General features: G+C 40.8%; 1 protein-coding gene across 1 annotated transcript in view; it reads right to left on the reverse strand.

Annotated features, from left to right (window-relative positions):
• The window catches only part of LOC146522468 (diacylglycerol kinase delta), a 90,009-nt gene extending 70,044 nt beyond the window's left edge, over positions 1 to 19,965 (reverse strand). The window contains 2 exon segments of the mRNA XM_085139625.1: positions 18,118 to 18,222; positions 19,854 to 19,965. Of these exon segments, the coding sequence (XP_084995751.1) occupies positions 18,118 to 18,222; positions 19,854 to 19,943 (195 nt within the window). The 5' untranslated portion in view covers positions 19,944 to 19,965.
• Between the last annotated feature and the right edge of the window lie 1,695 nt (positions 19,966 to 21,660).

Here is a 21,660-nt window from a genome sequence, read left to right on the forward strand (position 1 = left end):
AAGTGCTTTGGCCTCCACGTCCTCTTAACAGAAACAGCCTGCACTCACTGAACAGCACGATCTGGCATCTAACTGGTGGCACAATTTTTTAATGTATTGTTTTGTTTTTTTCCTTCTGCAATCAACTTTCCCACACTTGCACAAAACCCATATACAATATACGAGACCTGAGACATGAAGCTACATCTTTACTTCTCTTTTAAGCCGTTAGCTTTCCAGTTAGCTTTCCAGGCTAACGCAACACTTTTTTCTACTCTACGGGGTGTTGTGCTTCTAATAACAGCTGCACATTCATCTTTTGCAGCGTCATAAAAAAACTGAAATTAAGCAAAAACTGAAAAAAACTAAACCACAATAAAAAAAATTTTTTTAAAAAAACAACAACAATCCCACAATGCAATCAGCTGATAAAGCTCCAATTTTCTAACTTTCAGGCCTTTTCTCATTCAAGGCTGCAGCAGTCTGCCGGGTTTCCGACTAAATTAAACGCCAAATCTAAAGCAAATTCACTGAATAATAGCTACGGAAGCTGCAAATTACTGTGCACTTCCATCTCTTACTGTTACATTAATACAGTATTAGGATCTGGGTATAAAGTGCTGCTGCTGGTGCAGAAGAAGAAGCGGTTACAGAAATGATAACATGGAAAACAGGATGGAAAGCTGATTTCTGATTTATTCATGTGATTTAAATAATGTTACAGTTAGCACACTGCTTCATACTGCTTGGAAAATCTATCAGCGAAGGAAAATGTAGGCGAGCACAAACGGCAGCGGGTATCTAAGCCTTAAGTTTCACGGGCATCTTCATTTATTTGTCAGTTCTCTTCCATTGCACCAACTTCCCCTTTCAGCCAAGCATTAATACGGTTTCTGCAATGTTTGGACCTTGTCCCAATTTACTTTTTCATGCACTGAAGCGCCAAGTGTACCACCCTGCAACCTCACTTTAGAGTTGCACAGTCTTCAGTCTTTTGTATACAAAATTCATGTAAAATATAAATGAAAGCAGAACGCAATTATTTGCAATGAACACCAATCACCACATCACTTTTTTCATGTCATGTTACTTACCAAATTTGTAAGTGCCATGTTTTAGTGAGATGTATAATTCTAATCAGAAGTGTGCATTCTGTCCAGTGAAAGGGAGGACGTGTCAGCATAGCAAGGCAGCTTAAAAAGACCTGGTAAGCATTACATTTTCTAACCAATCTAACCATGTGATTTCTATATATGAAACCTAACCAAGCAACACATTTTTTTAAATTAGTAACACATTTAAAATGATACTGTGACGTGTATGACTTGAACCTCATCCTGAAGCACGAGCAGTGAGGTCACTCGATGTATGAATGACCCCTCCAAACTCCAAACGCAGACGTTTTTTGCCTTTTGAAACCACAAAATATTGGGTTTTTAGCTCGATGGTTGAGCAGGTGACCCGTGTCACAAGGCTGAATGCAGCGGCCTTGCTTTGCTGCCTCGTTGCACCTCGATTTCTTCACGGCACTATGCAAAAAATACTGCCAGCCGCCACTGCTACCACTCAGCCTCCTGGTAGATACACCTATCGTATCAGTTTCAGTCACCTTGTTCTCAGGTTATTGTTATCAAGATTTTCAGAAAACTTGACCGAGATTCAAACTCATCTGAGATCTTTAGTAGATACACCTATGGTATCAATATCAGAATTGTACGCTGCCTAATTCTTGAGTTCGCAAACTTGGGTGTCTATGCTGTCGGGCCGAGCGGCAGGGTGACAACAATACCTAATCGGCCTTTTACAGCAAAGCAATAAAATGGAAAAACAAAAACCCGAAACAAAAAACCTACTTCTGTTCATACACATGAACACAAATCAATACTTATGCAAGCAGAGTCAGGAAAAGTTGTGCTCAAGGACATGAAAATAAAGACCGTGCCTATTTCACGAACTACCGTAAGACTTGCTTTTATTCACTTTGCACATATTCCAACAGTGCGTCATCGTAGTGAGAGTCCAGGTGCTAGGCTGGCCCTGCTGCTGTCCACAGCTGTCAACTGCTAAAACCAGCTGACAAGTGACACCACACAATACTGGGCAGCTGAAATCCTCCATCGAGCAAATAGCGAAGCACTTGTGAAGTCGAACAACTGGTCTCGGCAGTGAATGCAAAAACGTGCTGTGATGCTACAACACAACGCTCCTTTTTCAGCTTTAAAAACGAGGAAATGACACTTCTCAGCTGCAACAGCTCATATGCTGTTTTATAGAATTCGAATGACTTGCAAATCATTTCATGTTTATTTACACTTTTTTGTAAATGTAGTTGTAAAATGTTTTATAACGCTGCACGTAGCGCCTTTACCTGCAGGTGTTACGAGGGGAAAAAACAGACACATTTGCAGATGTTATCAGAAACCTGTGAGGAAAGTCAACTCAAACTGCGCAACGTCAGCGAACGGAACCAGTTGAGTGTATATTATCCATCTCCTGCTGGCAGAGAGAGATATCGCTTTAGAGGCACGAGACAAACACGCCGAAACGCGTGCTTTGTGCTGTCAGTCTCCGGTAACGAGCAGAGGAACACGAGCGGTAAATGCCCATGGACGCAACACCTTTCACTGATTGATAACGCACCGTTAGCACATTAGCAGACAACTGCACACCTGCCGAGACTGAAACCTCCGTCAGTGATAGCACAAACACACACACAAGATATTGTTCTCTCCTCATCATTAGCACATTTCCATGAGTGAGCGTCAACATGGTAGACACAGCTGCTGCAGATAACTCATCAACTTTGTCTCACAGCACACACACTTTCTTTAATGGCCTGCTGCCTGCGGAAGACTGATGACAGTTCAGGCTTGGTAGATGCATAGGAAAGGGAATGATGGAGCAAAATGGAGACGAGGAGAGGGGAAATGAAATCAAGAGAAAGGAAAGAGTGAGGAGAGAGATCAATACGGGGATGCCGGGACGAGAAAATGCACCTGAAGTCAACCTGGTTTTACTGATCTAAATCTTTTTTGATGTTTGTGCTCAGCTCAGATTATTGTGAGAGAAATGCTGCAGCTTTTGAGGTGAGGGCGGGAAGTGAGCGTTTGACAGAAACATTAAGCTCAAAAAATGATGTTAAAACGTGAAGAAAACAAAAAAAATGAAAGACACGAAAACCTGCAGTGAAACATGAGAGATGTGAGGAGGAAACCTCTGTGCACAGCACGTTCTGCAGGAGTGAAGCCAAAGATGGCAACCACAATAAGCATGTAATCATGAAGAAAATAACCACAAGTAGTGCTATATCAAGACTATAAAAATAGAATCAAAGCTCAACAGTGTTTTTTTTTCTAATGCGCGCTTTAATCAGGCGCAATAGATTGATAGATATAGATAGAGAATTTCTGCTGAATCAAAACAATCTCAACTGCTTTCACTTTGCTTCAGCCACACTACATAATCTACATTCAAAGGACTCTTTAGACCTTTAGAGCTCTGAGAGAAGAAGAAAATTAGCTTTACCTGTCAAGTTAGCTCAACAACAACAGGAATAAGGGCTCTCAAAAGCCCGCCATTGTTTTTACCCAAAAGCCCCAAACCTTTCTAGACATTAACACCTCTGCATTGCTTAGAATGAAAATGTCACACACTCAGGTCAGACATTAAAAGCTGTTTACCCTCCCAGTTCTGAATGCAGCCATCCGAGAATGCACGGCTTACAAACTTACTACATTATGTAATTGTTCCATTCACTCAGCATTTGCTAACTCTATAGGATTCCCAGCTAGTCACATTGTGATACTGTTACGGACCAATTCCAAAAGGTTGATTCTGTTGATTCTGTTGATCTGGACGTAGCGTTTTCAGTGGGAGAAACGTTTTTCACTCATCCAAGTGACTTCTTCATTCTCTTCATTGCTGACTGCAGGATTCCCCAATCTTATAAACAGTACATTTGCATAATGACTGAAACCAGCCCACTGAATGAACAATGGGCTGTGAGACCAGTTTCTTGACCATTAATATGCAAACTGCTGTGACCTTTGATCAACAACCACTGTTCAAAGTCCAGGCCATTTACCATTTACCATAGAGAGACCTCCCAGCCCATTGTTCATTAAGTGGGCTAGGTTCAGTTATTGTGAAAATGTACAATAAGTACATTGTACATTTTCACAATGGGGAAATCTGCAGTCAGCTGAGACTGAAGAAGTCACTTGGATGAGTGACGAAACGTTTCTCCCACTGAAAACGCTACGTCCAGATCAACAGAATCAACTTTTGGGATTTACTTACCTGGATGATTGAGCATGCATTAAGATCTTACGGACCAATATAACCAGACATCAGTGATGTTACTCATCCAGTTTGCGGTTCATCGAAATCCACGGGATTCTTCCTTTAAAACCTTTAGCACAGTTTGGGTTAAGACCTTTCCCATGATCAGCTTGTTTAAGTTTGAGTTAATTCAGTAGGAGAAGTAGCGATTCTTGTGACCAATGGACATGTTGCCACAATGCTAGCTAATCAAAATGAATGTGGCTTACTTACTATGTTACTATATTACTAGGGATGTTTGGTTAAGTTGCAGAAAATGTCTACAATGGATAGTAAAAAAAAAAACAGGAACTTTTCTGACATTTAACTCTTTATCTATTGTCAGGCAGTGTCTATTTAGTTACTTTAGTGTTGTATGAATGGATGTGAGGGAAGTCTTTATCAGCAGGAGAAACTGTAAAACTTGTGAAAACACAGGTAAAAGTCCAAAATGTATGCCCTCCTTCCCATTTTCCAAAGCTGTCTATTGGGACAGGAGTCTACTGGAGTCTCTTCCTGGGCCGACTGTGGTCTCTGGGCCTTATGATTGACACCCCTGTTACACTGACTCAACCAAATTCTGTTTGTAGGGTTGTTTGATGAATCCAGACTAGACCCAATCTATCCAGCCTGGACCGAGCACGGAATTTACAAGTGTACTACACACAGACCTGACATGAGCCGACTCTGATTCCTCTGCAGTATTTTAATGTTTTTTAAAGGCATCTTTCACCAGTTCAATCACAAATGATACAAAAAAGTCACATTACAATGACTGGTAATTCTCAGCTACAAAACACGAACACGTACAGTATGTTGTATATTCTGGACTGCCAGATAGCCACTACTCTGAACGTGAGCAGGACCTGAACGTAAACGATTGAAAAGAAGCTTGAAAAACTATGAGGGGTTTCACAAAACAGATGAAGGACGAGCGGATGAAAGGAAAGGAAGGAATAGCAGGATGATGAAGGACAGAGGTCGGAGAAGAGAAAGAGGGGAGCATTTAGAGATCAATGTAGGATAAACGAAGAGCAATGAAAGACTCAATTTAAGAATGACCACAAAAGACATGCGGTGAAAAGAGGACATAAATAAAAGATCAGAAGTAAAGGGAGCAATGAGAAGGAAGTTACGTTCTTATAATGGGGGGTGGGGGGGGCTACAAGGCTGTTTCCCTCAGTAGATTTCACTCATTTCTGTAGTATGTGATCTTATTTTAGCTAAGTTCACAAGAATAATCATTTGAATGTTCTTCATCATAATAAATCAAAAATATCACACCTCGTAGAGTTTCGCTACAACAATATGATTTGTGAACTTTCCTGTTATTCAAAGATGACTTAACAAGTCTTGCTTTTCCTCCTGAACCCACAAACAAAGCTTGTTTCTTCACACCTCTTTAAATGATTTCCTGCTTTCTTTAAATGCAGCCCAGAGTTTTCTAGCACTTTCTTCTTTCTTTGACTGTAAAGAGTCCCCCTGTCGAACGGCCTGGCGTTTCGGGGAAACATGAGGTCAAATCAATAGAAACTGAGTTTGACGGCTCCAATTAACCAACACCGGTGAAGTCGGGGAGACAGAATGACTCCGAATTAGGCCCTGAGACTGTGTGCGTGTGTGTTCATGCATGTATGATAAACAGCTTATGTAGAGTAATTTCATCAGAGCAGATCAATAATACACATTGGTGCCCTTTGTGGATCCTGGGAGTTAGCCACTTTATCATACATTACCTATAAATTACAGGGAGTAATATTTTAAAGTGCTCTGCTGAACGCTGCAACTGCAAATCATGAAAGAAGCTTTTAAGGGGAAAAAAAATGTTTATTCACATTTTAAACTACTTTTAAAATGTCACCATTAATACTCTGAAAGGCGATACACAACCACTTTGTGTGTCGTTGCTTCGTACTTGAACGCAGGAACAGTAAAAGTACCACCAAGAAATATTTTAACCATCAATCTTTTCATTGATTTTCAAATGTATATGATGATAGCGAGCGTCAAAAGAAGCTTAACATTTATTAACTCAAAACTAAATTAATGTCTTACAGGCAACCAATCAGGAGTCTGGCTGAAAGAGCATTGTTCATCATTTGATGACAGATACTGATGTTTAGTCAGAGTCATTGTGAGGAATCAAACATCTGAGAAACAATCGCACATAATTAAACACGTGAACTCTTATCATGTGCAGAAACGTCGATTTATCTGCCCTAGTTCACAAAGCTTTACAGTAAAGGAAATGTCACTGTGGCACTACTGAGGTTTCTCACGTGACATCAAGCGCACATTATTCAAAGTTGTTCGTCATATTGGATAGGTACCGTAAAAAAACAAAGTTTTTTCCCTGGATAGCTGAGAGTTTGTAATAAAGTCCTTTGATTCCATTGAAAGTACGGTCAGAGCAATATGTTGGCAACCAAAGAAATCGCAAGGAGTTTTTTGCCAACTGGTTGGGGAATGGATTTTTTTCTCTAGTGATGGGTGATTTGCAGGGTGTCACTGACCGGTATGAAGATCTGCCTCACTTGAACTTTAGCAGTCACTTTGTAGCAGAAGATACTGTTTCCCCCTCACAACTGGTGGTTGCCAGATGGTTGCAGACCAGTCTCTAGGTCTATATGATTGGGGTCACAATAATGGTCATACATCTAAAATGGCAAACAAGTTAACATTGCGTGGTTAGTGGTCATGTGTTTGTAAAACGTCAATAGGCCATGACTGGGCACAAAATATTGTAGTTATAGACCTACTACAGCACATTCTTTGATTTGGGTGTACTTGTTGAGTCCCGGTCTCAGTCACACAAGGCTAGAGAGCAGTTATGACCTCTCAATCTGTATAACTGTATATCTTAGATTTCTGTATAGTTTTTTATTTCATATTTATATCCTGTTCATAGCTTGTACTCACTACAGCCTGTACATACTTATAGTTATAGAATATTCATAACATACTTCATACCGTGTACATTATAACATACCATAATAGACCCATTTCTGTAATATACTTACATATCTATATTATTGCTAATATATATTGTAATATATCTATATCACTAAAAGCACTTCTGGATGGATGCAAACTGCATTTTGTTGCCCTGTACCTGTGCAATGACAATAAAGTTAAATTCTATTCTATTCTATTCAATCGCCGTCACCAACTGACCAGTTAATTAGTCTGTGCTTTCCTGTCTTTGATCAGCGTTGCATTTTACCAGCGTGACGGTAAAGAAGAGGGTCAAGGTACTAATCTCAGGTTTACTTGTGTGAAATTATTTTTAACCTGAATTGTTTTATCAAGTCATAACTTAACTTATTTAGTTACATTTATAATATTAATACCCAGTAATAGAGTTTCTACAAAATTGTATTTCTCCTTCTACAAATTTAGCATCCTTAGTACATTCTTACTACAGCTGGGCACATACTGAGGCCACTTCCTTTTAAGTTTGTCATGCTTTTTTTATCAAGTTTTTTGTTGTTTTTTCTTAATGTGTGTGAATTTTAACTTGTCGTTTGTTGATAAATAAATCATGGTTTTACTTTAATTAATCTTCACGGGATTATAATGATGATGGATTGGATTTATATAGCGCTTTTCAAGGCACCCAAAGTGCTTTACAATGCCATTATTCATTCACTCTCACATTCACACACTGGTGACGTGTGTGGTCACACTGGTGACCACACACTGGTGCAGCTATGGCTACGGTTGTAGCCATAGCTGCCCTGGGGCAGACTGACAGAAGCGAGGCTGCCATATCACGCCATCGGCCCCTCTGGCCAACACCAGTAGGCGGTAGGGTAAAGTGTCTTGCCCAAGGACACAACGACCAGGACAGAGAGCCCGGGGATCGAACCGGCAACCTTACGGTTACAGATACGAAGTAAGCACAATATACTTAAAATATCATTTTGTTCAGGATTACATAAACCTAAAAAGAGTCAGTCGTGCTGAGCTGGCTATCAGCTTGGTAAGTCAAACAAAGTTCTGGCTATGAGGGCTTTCAGCTGGTACCAAATAACCAACTGCAAATATGAAAAATCCCTAAACAAATGTGAACAAACAAATATATAATCCAGGCTAAAAGGCACACATTTGCTAGAGCCAAACCAATTACTATCACTGTTCTACATAGAAACTTCTGCACTCTCTCACAATATAAGGCCCTTCTGTTCTTTATCTTGCTGCTGTATAATCCAACAATGTTGTTGTGGGATCAATGATGTAACGTACCTACCTAATTGCTCCATCATTAAGGCCCAGGTAGATCTGACTGTATTTCTCGATGTTTATTCCAAGAAATGAATACATTGCTTAGATGTTTCATTACAGTTAAAAGACAGTTTTAGGTGGCTTGGCTATGTGCACAAGAAACATTTCCAACTAGTAAATAGGCTTTGCTAATCCTACATAATATGAATGAGTGGTCTAAAAGGAGTTATCCCTCTGTTTCAGGACTGTGTCACTGCTTTCAACAAATAACGTTCACGGGGTATAGATGCTTTCTGGAAACTAAAGACAAGAGAAAAGTAACTGCATTCTCCAAGTGAATCGAACCTTTTTTTTTTCAGTCTTTTACCTCACTGAAACCTTCCAGAACTTAAATCGGATTTAAATTGGCAGCTAGCAGGGGACAAGCACGTAACGTGTATCAATAAAGCTTTAAAGGAGGAGAAGAAAACCCGAAAGCCGAGTTAAGAAGCTGAATATACAAAAACGAGCTGATCAAATGTCCTAAATGTTGAGGTAGATGATGCAACGACTAGGGCTGTTCGATATAACGATATATATCGGATGACGATATAAAAACGTCTATCGTTTCATTTTACGCTATCGTTTGTTTCATGGTGTCGCAAAATAAACTGTTTACGGCAATATTTTTTCATGGTTTTAATGGTCACTGTAGTGGCTGTATTAATTTCTTAAAGGTCTCTCTTTCTCTTATATTTTATATAACCACACTAATGACGGACAAGCGCCTGTTTTTATGCGTTGTCGTTAGCAACAACTACGGTAACGCCATCGCGTGTCCGCTTGTTTATGTTCCACATAAACCTTTCACAATAAAGCTCAAGATCCTGTTGAGACTTTTCAAAATAAACTGAATCACGTGAAAGAGCAGATTATTTATGAAGGAGAAGTAAAAAAGAGCCGCCAGGTGCTAAAAAATTAGAACAGGCTTTTCCCCGCAGCACGCCATGTAATAAATACTCACAAAGAAAACGGCGGCCGTTACATTTTATGTCTAAAAATGTATCGTTTCATGCATCGGTTAAAACACTCGACTCCAGCTACATGACGCGCAGCTGGAAACACTTCATGCAAGTCGAGCTGCCCGAGATTCACAGAATTTACAGAAAATGTTACATTTTTATGATTTATATTGTTATCGGACGATAGAATTCTTATATCGGGATATGAGATTTTGGTCATATCGCACAGCCCTAGCAACGACCACGTGTTTTTTTAAGCCTTAAGGATACAAACAATGTGTTTTGAGCAATCTTTGTACCAGTGACTGAATAACACATTTTAAATAGTCAAGCCGCCTCCTCACCAGCCCTGCCAACCTGTTGTAATGGTAAATATGGATATTAGAGCCTGCTGTTCGCTGTGTGGATTTCTTATATAACCGACTCTGGATGTGTTTCCACTCTGCCTCCACCTCTCTCCCTCTTACACTTGCTAATTCTCTCCCCTTTGTCCATCTTCATCTCTCTCTCCTCTCCCCGTCTTTTTCCATCTCTCCCTCTCCAGTGTTGAACCGAACACTTCTGCATCTGTATCGCATCAGGCCGAGGGCACAAATCAAAGAACAGCACACAGACACACAACACCGGCCGTCCCACACGCTCGTGCACTCTCCTAAAGCCATGTCTGTCACCCCCCCCTCCATCCATCCGCACACATCTATAACTCGTCCTCATCTCCATTGCAGTGAACACCCACACAGATTTCTGCACTGGGAGTGAGATGCAGATAAAAAAGAACAAATATAGTGGGTTTGATTCCAGCAAAGCATCGTGCAGGAAATCCACAGGAATAGGAGCGAGGGGGGAAAAAAGAAGAAGTGTTACCAGTTAATCACCACTCTAAAAGCCAGAAATACGACTGGTTACATAATCTGAAGTGGTGCTGCTGCTATTTTAGAAGGAAAGGGTTTTGGTTAAGAAGTTACCAATTTTAGAAATTCTAGAAAATATTTGGATGTTAGGAAAGGAACAGGATGTGACGTGATCACTACAAGAAATTACACAAGAATAGAGAACAGACAAATGAGAAAGAAGAGGAAGTTAGAGAGGAGACAAAGGTGAAAACCTAATGACGGGACTGGCCTTTCTTTTGCATGTTTATGAGTGTCTGTGTCTACTTTCATAACATAACATAACAGTTGGCGGCCTACTCAAAACCTAAGTGGTAGTGCTACATACACACAAACACACAATTCACAGAAGCCGTTCTGCTTCATTCTCTTCCTGTGTCTCCTTTATCCTCCACACAGTAAATGTGAGTACTGCAAAGAGGAGGAGGAAGAAGAGGAGGTGGAGGAGAATAGGATAGGGAAAATAAAAAGAGGAGAGTAAAGAAAGAGTGCGAAACCTTACGTAATTGAGCCTGGAGGTAGAGAAGGACAAAAGAAAGAAGGAAAGACGACAAGAAAGTAAGAAAATCAGAGATCGCTCGCAGAACGCCGACACGTTGAGTTACAAACACAACTTTTGCAACAACATGTGACACAAAGACAGCTGACAGCGCAAAACTTAAAAGCTACCACATCCAGCAGTTTTTGTTTCTCACAATTTAACATCAGATGATAATTTCTCTCAAGAGAACTGCTCCCTGTTCCAAAGATGCTGCTGCCTGACCATCCTGTGGTGAATTAGAAAACCAGAAATCAATTTTGCAGCGGCGCGAGAACCCAATCACATTGCAGTTATACCAGTGGAAACAGGCAAGTCAAAGTAAATCTGTGGTGGTAAACAGTTCATTTGTGGCTCTACTCACTAGCATAACATCTTAATAGTGCCAGGTTTTGAGTAAAGGGAGGCCAGACAGAGAAAGGTTGGGGGGAAAGAAACAAGTTAGTTAGCTAGCAAGCTTTTCTGTATTTGACTTTTGCCCATTGCCTCTCAAAGACAGGCACATCTGTCAAGGTTGTCACACCATAGTGCGTAGAAAAGATGGGCATGCCTTCCAGGTATAAAAAGCTATCATGAAAGTGCTTGTAACCTAAATTTCTTTGAATAATATTGTTATGTCCATCCATTTTCTGCCGCTTATCCAGGTTCAGGTCGCAGGGACACCAGTCTGAAAAAAAAGCTCAACCCTGCCACCTCCTCCAGCTAATCTGGGGCGACAACAAGGCATTCACAAGACAATCGAGAGACAATCCAGCGAGTCTTCGGTCTCCCAGTAGGAATACCTCACCTAAGAGGCACCTCAACTGAAACCTTTTGATGTGGAGATGCTTCGGTGCTTAGTGCATCAGGTGGCCATCAAAGGTGGAGGCCCTGGTGTTCTCACCCCACGGCTTCAAGAACTGGCTATAATTCTTGACCTCTGTAAAAATTTTGCTGATGACTTCGTGTGCTCAATTGGCCGTTTCGGATAACATTGAATAAAATTAAGTTCACATAATTATTAGAGCCGGAAAGGAGGATTATCCAGGATATGTTAGGTGGCTAACAACTCGTCAATCAAAAGTGCAGTGCCCTCAGTTTCACAGTCCAATCTACCAATCAACTATTGAACTGTTTTTTAGGGGACGGGGTTTTTATACTTTCATTTTGAAAAATATCTCCATTCAAATGAAAGCGAAAAAAAATGCTGTCACATGCTGTCAAGAGCATGCCAAAGAAGCAAGTGGTGAAATAACCCTCACCATGTAGATATCACAATGCTGGAACACTGCAAACGCTAACAAAATGAAAGTGGATATATGAATTCTCCTGTATAGCTTCTCCTTTCTTTTTGTTTCACTTTTTTTAAGCAAAAATGCCACATTTTGCAACTGGTTTTCAAGACACAACACGTTGAACAATCCTTAGCATCTAACGTTGATTTTGTTTTTTCAAGATCTCAAGTGAGCCATCGGCCTGCAGCTAGGCCGATAAACATGTAACCACTGTTTCAACAGCTTGCCAAGATAATCAACAATGCTCAACAAATAGCTGCCCTCTGTGGAGAGAAGTGAAGATGTCTTATTGAGATAAGGTTGCAGAAATGTCTGCATCCACAGTGTACTGCAGCTGAAATAAAATGCAAACAGTTCCTGTAGTCATCATATACTCATATAGCACAGGGTCTAAATGTCAGCAATTTAGACTGAAAAAAGCTTTTAAGATGTTAATTGATGGTAATTATTTGCCTTGAAATAGATAAATTACTACATGAAGCACATTAAAAATGTGTCTTTTTTCATTATCAGATGCAGTATTGATGACCTATACTGAACTGTTACCGTATGCTTAGTGACGCATCGTTTATGTGGTTATAATTTATGCTACTTACTGGCTGAAATATGTGAAGCTGCAGTATGTTCTCTGATTTGTCTATCTGACACAAAAAGTTAATAGACTTCCACTTTATATTTACTAAATACAGAAGCAAAATTATGGAGAAATAAAGAGCAGAGTCAAACAGTATGACCCTGGCAGCTTGTATTGGCCCTAACCGTCGTAGTAATCAGTTCTAAATAAAGTTCAGAGTTTTTTCAGAGTCTGTTTCTATTTTAGTCAGGTAGTTGGTTAGATAAATTAAACCTCACTAAAATTAGAAACCGTCATCTTTACTCTAAAGAGCTGTGTGAACAGAAATGCTGTCACAGCTCTGCTGAAACTTCACGTCCCAACAGCTGGTTTTTATCTGTTGCTGGTGGATATTAAGCACCGTAGAAACGAGGGAAACAAACTATTTAGAGGTTGAAGATTTTGGTTTTGTTTGAAGGGTATTTGAGCATGTCATTATACTGATATGAATGTACCATTTACCAATAATGATAACAATATCAGACATGAGAACTAAAGGCTGAGAAACACAGGAAATGGAGAACAGGACATGAGATATAACAACCGCTCAAATGGGGACAGTGTGGTTTATGAAGTACACCCATCTTTGCGCCCAGGGTAAATCTTTTATACCGAAAGAAAAGAAAAATCCCGCACACATACAAAAGGGTTTGTCTTTTTTCAGAGAGCATTGGGTTTAGTTTCTGAAAAGCCTGCATAAACAAACCAGTCCAAGACAAAAACAGAGGTCAATTCACAAAGGCGTTAAAACACAGGTCTGGTAATTCAGTCTCCGTCAGTCCTAAAGCCCATTCTGGCCAGCAGAAACTAACAGATGAGTCTAACAGAGTCAGGTAGTTAGCAAATCTCCAAGGTCACAGTTCTGATTACAGGAACTCGAAAACATTTAAAACTGGAAGTCTATTCACGTAGCAGGACTGTCAGGGTAACATTTAATCTAACCTCATATAGTAGCACAAACAGCAGAATTACCGCCTTGTCAACTAGTCAAGTTGCATTTCACCATCTGTGGAGACTTCAACCTTTGGATATAAAATGTCTTTGTTGTTTCACGTTATATCATGATTAGCATATCACCAGAAACAATACTTGCGGTACCATTCAATATCAAAATTCCAAGAATTTGTTTGCTACTTTAAATGCCGATGCACCAGTAATTCTTGAAATCAGGTGGGTAGCATACAGGTACAAGTATTTTAGGCTATCCTTACATACTTAAGAACAAGGAAGCCCTAAATATCTGGTATTGTGACAGGTCTAATTTTAATTTGTCAAGTTAGCTAATTTTATGTATTGATTTTTTCCAGACGCTGCACTGATCTTGACCTGTGAACATGAAGTCAATAAAAGTTGATTCTGACTTCATGAACATGGACCAGATTTCAGGTCACTGTGTTCATGAACCTTGACCGGCATTTTAACCGCTGTACCCAACTAAAAAAAGCTGTTGCGTCATGTAGCTGCAACAGGCTGAGGGGACTTGGGTCGCATAGTTATCATTGGTCTTTCAAGTCCCCATAAAGAGCACAAAGGAAATAACTTTGTCAGAAGAGAAACACACAACAAGGACTTCGAATTTTACTCTAATGAACATAGAGGGACAATCTAATGAACATTTACCTAATTTATGTTCAATTTTTGAGCTCGTCTGCAGGTCTACTATAACAAGTCATTGCCATGCAGAGCCATGAATATCAAGGTTTGACCTACATAAATGTATATATCTTTGGCACCCACCAAGGAAATTTTACCCGGAGCCACAGGAAATGTATTTTTTGAACTTGTTTTGTTAACTGTGCTATTATTATTTCACACATAACACTGTCAAACGGTCAGAAATAGTATGAAAATGCACAGTTAACTAGGCAGAGTTAACCGCCAAAGGCCTGTGTGGAGCCTTGAATGTATTTATTTAGTTTGAAAATCTCATGAGTTAACTACCAGCATATCCCCTGCTGATCGTACAGTGCATCTAAAGCTGGTCTTTAAACCCAAACATATTTAATTAACACCACAGTCTCCACAGTGAAATGGAAATGACCCGCCCTTTGTTTCTGAGAGCTACCACAACATCTGTATGATTATTTAGCGAGGAACTGAATTAACCTAATGGTGTCAGGAAGTCATGTCACAGTTGATGAGAATTAGCACCTCCTTAACAAGTGTGCCGACAGATCGCAGCTCTAACAAGGAAGGTAATAGGCAGGGGACAAACTGAAGCAAGTCAAATAAAGCAGACAAGGAAGCACTGATGTAGTGATGGCGTTCAGCTATAACACACGCAAAAGCCATAAAAAATAGAGGAAGAAGGAGACATTTTGGCAAATAACAAATTCAGCCAAAATCACCCAACACACACCTGCATGCACTCAGAGAAATGAAGGGACACACAAGCTCATTAATCCTCTCAACCTATTGTTGTCACTGAAGCATAATCCCGAAGTCGATGACTAGCTTAATCTACAGCAAGTCATGTGACTCTAGTTACACAAACTCTAATCATCTCACACTTGCACACAAACAACCAGCATCCAAACCAGCAGCAATTTTTGTTTCATCCAATGAGAAACGAGCTACACATCTTTAAAGCCACATTTTGGGCACATTTTAGCTGTTATTTTCAATATCACAGCAATTAAATGTGACGTTTTAGGATTCTGTCATACCAGGCTGGAGAGCACATATCATTGGAGGAAAAATGTGCACTGCCCCCATCGGTTGGCAAGTGCTTGCTGGCTGGCACTGAATAGAATCAGTCAAAAAGACATTGCTGCAGCAAAAATGTCCTTATGATTGGTGTGGTCACCTGTACTTTACATGGAAAACACTGAGTTAACCTCGCACACTCCACATTTACTCTTCAGGCTGAACTGAAATGGTAAAAAGTGCGATTCAAACCATAAAAGGAGACCAGTCACATTCAAAGCAAAAGTCACACCTTTTGAAACATGTTGGTTGCAGCAGTAGAGCACAGTTTTTACTTTGAAGGCAAACAGTCTCCGTTTCTTTTTTCATCATTTCACTAGCCGTCGGTAAGAAGTTGCTGAGTGTTTGCGCGCAACCCTGCGCTTTCCATGGGCGACGTTGGTAATTTTCACCTAGCCAGCAGCCTGTAACCATTCACCACCTGGTCAGGGAATACATATTTTTCCCTAGTAACCTTTGGTTGCGTCTTTCAGGAAATAAATGAAAAATGTTTTTCATAAGTTTATTTATGTAATAAACTCCAAATCTTTCTCACTATATGTCTATATAAACATATATATGTCTGTATGTACCCTCGTTCCTCCTTAGCTAGCATATACCAATCACGTATACGGCACTTTTTAACATCTATGTTTTTTTCCCCTAAATTTATTACAAATATTAATTGTTTAAATTTTTCTGTATGCATTTGTTTCATGTGCCACATTCCATGCGCGGCATCCAAATACGTAACGTTCACAAAAACTTTTGTTTGACTTACCACTAAACACAGAATGAAACATTTTAAAATGTGCTGCAGGTTTTTGCTAGTATAGAATATGTATGCAGATAGGTTTATGATTTAAGAATGGATGCTCTGGTGAGAAGTAATTCAAGAATTTAAAAATTTGGAATAATTCTTAGGTCGTTTTCTCTAAAAAAACAAAATAAAAACAAATACCTATACTTAAATGACACAACAAGTAATTTAATTTTCTTTTTTCATTGCTTTTAAGCTTTTGTGTTTTATAGGTTATACACCCTTCGGTATGATTTAACCGTAACTTGTACTTTCAATTGTTTACATTTTTTTTTTAATCCAATCATCTAAACTGGATGATGCATGTGAAAAAACAGGAAAATATTTTGCAGATCAACAGACTTTTTTCTTTTATTTCAGTATATTTTCATTTTAGTTTTTCTTGTTTCAGTTTCGTTTTTATTAGTTTTTTATTAGTTTTAATGTTAGTTTTAATCTTTTTAATTATTATTGTATGGAGGGCATATGTCAGAGACAGGACTATTCCTCCATTATACCTCTTTATTCTTTAGTTCAGTTCTTTTCCAAATAAGTTTTAATTTTTTTTCAAAACTCTACTTATTATTTTTATTTTAGTTATCTAGGTTCTAGTCTTGCCGATAACGCTAAACAAAACACAAACACACACATATGTGTTAGTATATATAAGTGTCGAGTGAGATCAGCCAATCAATACTAGACTGTTATCCAATCCTATTGTCTGCAACAGAAACAAATGAGGCATTATGGGATGTCATTCCCATGACGACAGGGATAGCAGGTATCCTGTGTCGTCTATTGATCTGAGTGTGTTTTACAGCTGCAGGTCAATACAGGTAATGGATAATGATTTACACACACACACACACACACACACGCACACACTCATACAGAATAATAGTTTGCACATTAATCACTCTGCTGATAATGATGCATTTCTCTTTATTGTTATTAGCTCATCAATAACTAACGACACACACTTCTGTGTATGTGTTTAAATGCCAGTAACAGGATACTATCAAGCCATCAATATCTTACTGTAAGAGTGAGTCCAGAGGCCAATAACATCTACCAGAAGTCCAGTAAGAAAGGGAGCTGTCATGTCTACTGCTGTCATTGATTTGAACACTGCTCATGAGCATAGTGGCGGTAAGAGAGGAAAATGACGCAGGCAGGAAACAGACCAGGCGTTAGAAGGAAGTTAGCTGACCTCAGAGGAGAGGTCGGATGAGAGGTCTGATTTAACGGTTGATAAAGTTGCGACAGAGACAGTCACACAGAGGAAAGGCTGCTAAAGATGCAAGGTAGCGGTTAACGTCCCTTCACATACATTTGATTATGATATGCGAGGCCTCCGAGAAAGGCAAGGGTCCTTCAGACCCACATGCACATGCCCACATTTCAGTGATAAGTCTAAACTTTTGTGCAGGTTCTTCAATAAGTAAGCAGCTCAAATGTTTAATCAGGGTTACCAACATGGCCCTGATTGGAAATTCCATGATTTTTCCATGAATGTTCTCTAACTGAAGAGCGCCTGCCTGAATCCAAAAATATTACCGCACTCTGGTTCGCTAATGATGCTTTTTACCTCAGAGGAGTCAGGTCGAGAATGGATGAAGTTCAGAAAAGCTCTTAAAAGCACTGCAACGTGTTGAGAAAGGTTTAAAAAAAGCAGCTGAATCCATCATCTATGATACAGATTCACTAATATTACCTCATTTCTTTCTGTGTCAAAAACAAGCTCTTCTACCTGCTATAATCCCACCTACACACACACACACCATTTCCTCCTACCTTGGCCCTTATCTGTCCCGAGGTCGAAACTTTGCGGATCAGCTTGTGTGACGTCTCTTCTTGTTCTCCATCGCTGTCTGATGACTCTTCACCTGCTTCACCGGGCTGCAAGAAGAGGAGATAAAATGACAAAAATGAATGTGAGATCAGGAGCCGTAAAATGTCATCATTTCAAACTGTAGTGGAAGCGTTCAGCCACTGATTCAGCAGTTTGGCTGATGGGCTTTTTACTCAGAGCAACATTTTATGGTAAACCTACGTAAAATCCCACCGTCACCTACACAGAAAAAGTAAAGTAAAAATGGACCGATAGTACAAATTTTTGGTATCGACCAAGTAACCACCTAATCATAAAAACTCAGGTAGCTCTTACAGCTCTTTAAAAAAAATAAAGCAATATTAATTTTATAGGAGTTAAAAACTTCAAAAAAATGCTGCTCCAACGATTCAGGTTTTTTTTTTAGCATGAATATTTTCAAAATAAAAGACACTAACTGTAAAAGACGTACCTAGATTATATAAGTGCACTTTAGGCACTCGCTGATCTGGATATTTGCATATACAACAGAAAATGTCAGCATAGACACGAGATTTTTTGGGTACCGGAAGGTTTCTGGTTTGTAGCCTGAGTGCTACTGACCAATCACATTTGAGCAGGATGTAGCTGCAGGCGAGAAAGCTGCCTGTGGTGAACAAAAGAGGTTCTGCATTCACTGAAATGCAACGTAAAAAAAACAAAGATGATTGAGCTTTACGTGTACACACCATCATGGAGTGAGTAGTTTTGACTTCTTAAACAAAGCCACCACCCCAAAAAAACAAGAACGTCACCTCCTCCTCCACAGTGGGAAATCTGAGCCTGCTGCAAAGCTTTTCCGCGGGTCAAGAAGTCAGGGATTTCAAATTCAGTACATGTCGCTGATACTCTATAAATGTGTGGGAAAAATGATAAAGCGAGGAGGTCGGGGCGGATGGATGTAGTCTTTTTCTTTCAGCTGCTCCATTTAGGGTCTTCTCTGTCACACTAACCATCCGTGTGTTCTCCTTCACTACATCCTCTGAGATCTTCCTCTTTTCCTCCTGCCTGAAGGCTCCATCTTCAGCACCCTTTGTCCACTATATTCTCTATCCGTCCCCTGCACATGTCCCTCTGATGTATTCATTTCTAATCCTGTCTTTGGTCATCAAAAACACAGTTTAATGACTACATTTTCTTACTTTGTGTTCCCATTCACACATTTCCTGAATCTTTCTCAGAGTTTATCCACACTGATCCCTGCAGAGTGGACATCTCCCCGTGGCTGCTTCCTTCTAGGGTAACTTTGTCCCATGTAGTGAAGGTTTATACTCGCTACTCAAAGGGGCTGTTAATAATTCCTGTATTTAAAGGCTGCTCCATGCAGATGAGGTATCTCGTTTAAAAGCACGTGTCTTCTTTCACCTGCAGGTTGAGATTAGTCAAGGCTTTTGTTATCTCGACACGACCCGAAGTAAAAGACTCTCGCTAAGGGATTGTATTACTTATAATTTAGGTCGTGTAAGTTGACTAGTCCCATTGTTAAAAGTGTAGAGTTGTTGTTTTTTTGTATTTTTACCCCTTCTGAAAGGGAAATGAAAAGAAAGTGGAAGCAAAACCTGTTGAGGAGCCCCACCTATACTTTCACAATCTCTCTCTCTTTCTCTTTTTTTTTTCCAATTTTAGCTTTAAGTGTGAAGATGAAGTGGACTGTACTCACAATATGAGTCCTTTCAGAGTCTTGCGGTGATCCCAGCGACTCCCCAGCCCCCGCCACGTACAGGACGTTGGGGTTCAGTTTGGACGCCATCACAAATTTACAGCGAAAGGAGAGGAGAAGGAGGGCGAGGATAACAAAGAAGAAACAGAGACAGAAACAGGTGTGAAGGGGGTGAGAGAGATGGGTGAAAAGTTGCAGAAGATGTGGAGGGGTGGGGGGATGAGAGAGGAGAGGAGGAAGGGAAGAAGGGTGGAGTTTGGCAGGTGAAAGCCGGGCTGAGAAGAGAGATGATGAGGAATGGGACAGCAGCGGCAGCAGCAGGATCTGGGACGCCACGCTCCTGCCGAACTCTATCCAGGGCCAACTCTGGAAAAGACAGAGAGATGAATTATTGATCAACAGAGAAAAGCTCGGGTTTTTTGGCCGGGGGAGGTTGTCTCTCTCTTTTTTGCTGGAAGTTCCCAACATGTATAAACAAAGTGTGGCTTTCACAGCTGATTAATTTGCCTTCCTCCTTCCATGGCAGGCTTTCAGCTGACAGAGCTACAGACACAATGCACATGGCGCTTCTGTTTCTCGGTTCCTCTTTGGGTCTTCCTGTCTCCGAGCGTTAAACACTTTGAGGTTTACGGTGTTTTGGGTTCTTTTAGGCAAGTCACACAAAGTCAAACAATTATAATAATACATACAGTGATGCTTGGGAGGTGGAGACAGAAACATGCTTCATCACCAGCCTCTGCTTATCTCACACACACAACGTGTTTTGGCATGCAGCAGTGCCGGGAACACACACCCTTACAGTCAATATATATATATATAAGTGTGTGTGTGTGTGTGTGTGTGTGTGTGTGTGTGTGTGTGTGTGTGTGTGTGTGCGTTTCCTTGATTACGACTTGGACACATTATTCAAAAACCTGTCTGCGCATCTTTCACCTCTCTGCCGCCCCCGGTGACACCAAAAAACTTGCACACATAAGCGCTCAAAAACACACTTCAGCACAAACGCTGAAGAATGTGTGTGTGTGTGTGTGTGTGTGTGTTTGTGTGTGCGTGTGCGGGCTTTTCCTTTTGAAAAAGCCGATCAAACTGCGCTGCTGTGGCTCACATGTTTCAGAGAGCCGTACACGCAGACGGATGCACGCACAGCGGGCTTGCTGGAGCCGAGCGCAGACCATCCATCAGCCGTGTCTGTCCTCGCTGTTTACCGCGGGAGCTGTCGGCGAACACGCGACACAAAAACAGCCCGGTCCGTGTACAAGGACCGCGTGCATATCTATCAGCTGGGCTCAGCCTCAGCTCAAAACGTCCATCAGCGACCTGCGGCCACCACCACGTCCTGCTTTGCACACACACATATATATATATATATAACCCCCCTCCTGCGCCCTCCTGTTTTTATAAAATGTTTTTAATGTTTATTCACCTTCGCTGCTTGATTTCTCCTTTCTCCTCCAGCGGAGCTTGATCAGGTGCGCTGTTTCTGCCCCGCTCCGGTTGCCCTGTCTGGGTGGCTCGCCAGCCGGCGTCGGGGTGCTGCTGCGCGGGCGGGCGGCCGGCGGTCAGCAGCGGCAGGAGGAGGAGGTGGTGGTGGAGAAGGAGGAGGAGGAGGAGCAGCGGCGGCGTGCGGGTCTCTCCGGTGGTGCTCGCCTTGCAGAGAGAGCGGTCATACGCATAGCGTCGGAGCGGATCTGAATCAGGTAGCAAGAGGAGGAAGGGGAGGGAGGGAGCGAGGGGTGAGAGAGAGCGAGCGAGCGAGAGATTTAAAAGCGGCCGTGTTGAGACGCTTCAAATCGCCGTATCGGGGTTA

This window comes from Neolamprologus multifasciatus, chromosome 3 (assembly GCF_963576455.1).
Source record: "Neolamprologus multifasciatus chromosome 3, fNeoMul1.2, whole genome shotgun sequence".
NCBI lineage: Eukaryota > Metazoa > Chordata > Actinopteri > Cichliformes > Cichlidae > Neolamprologus > Neolamprologus multifasciatus.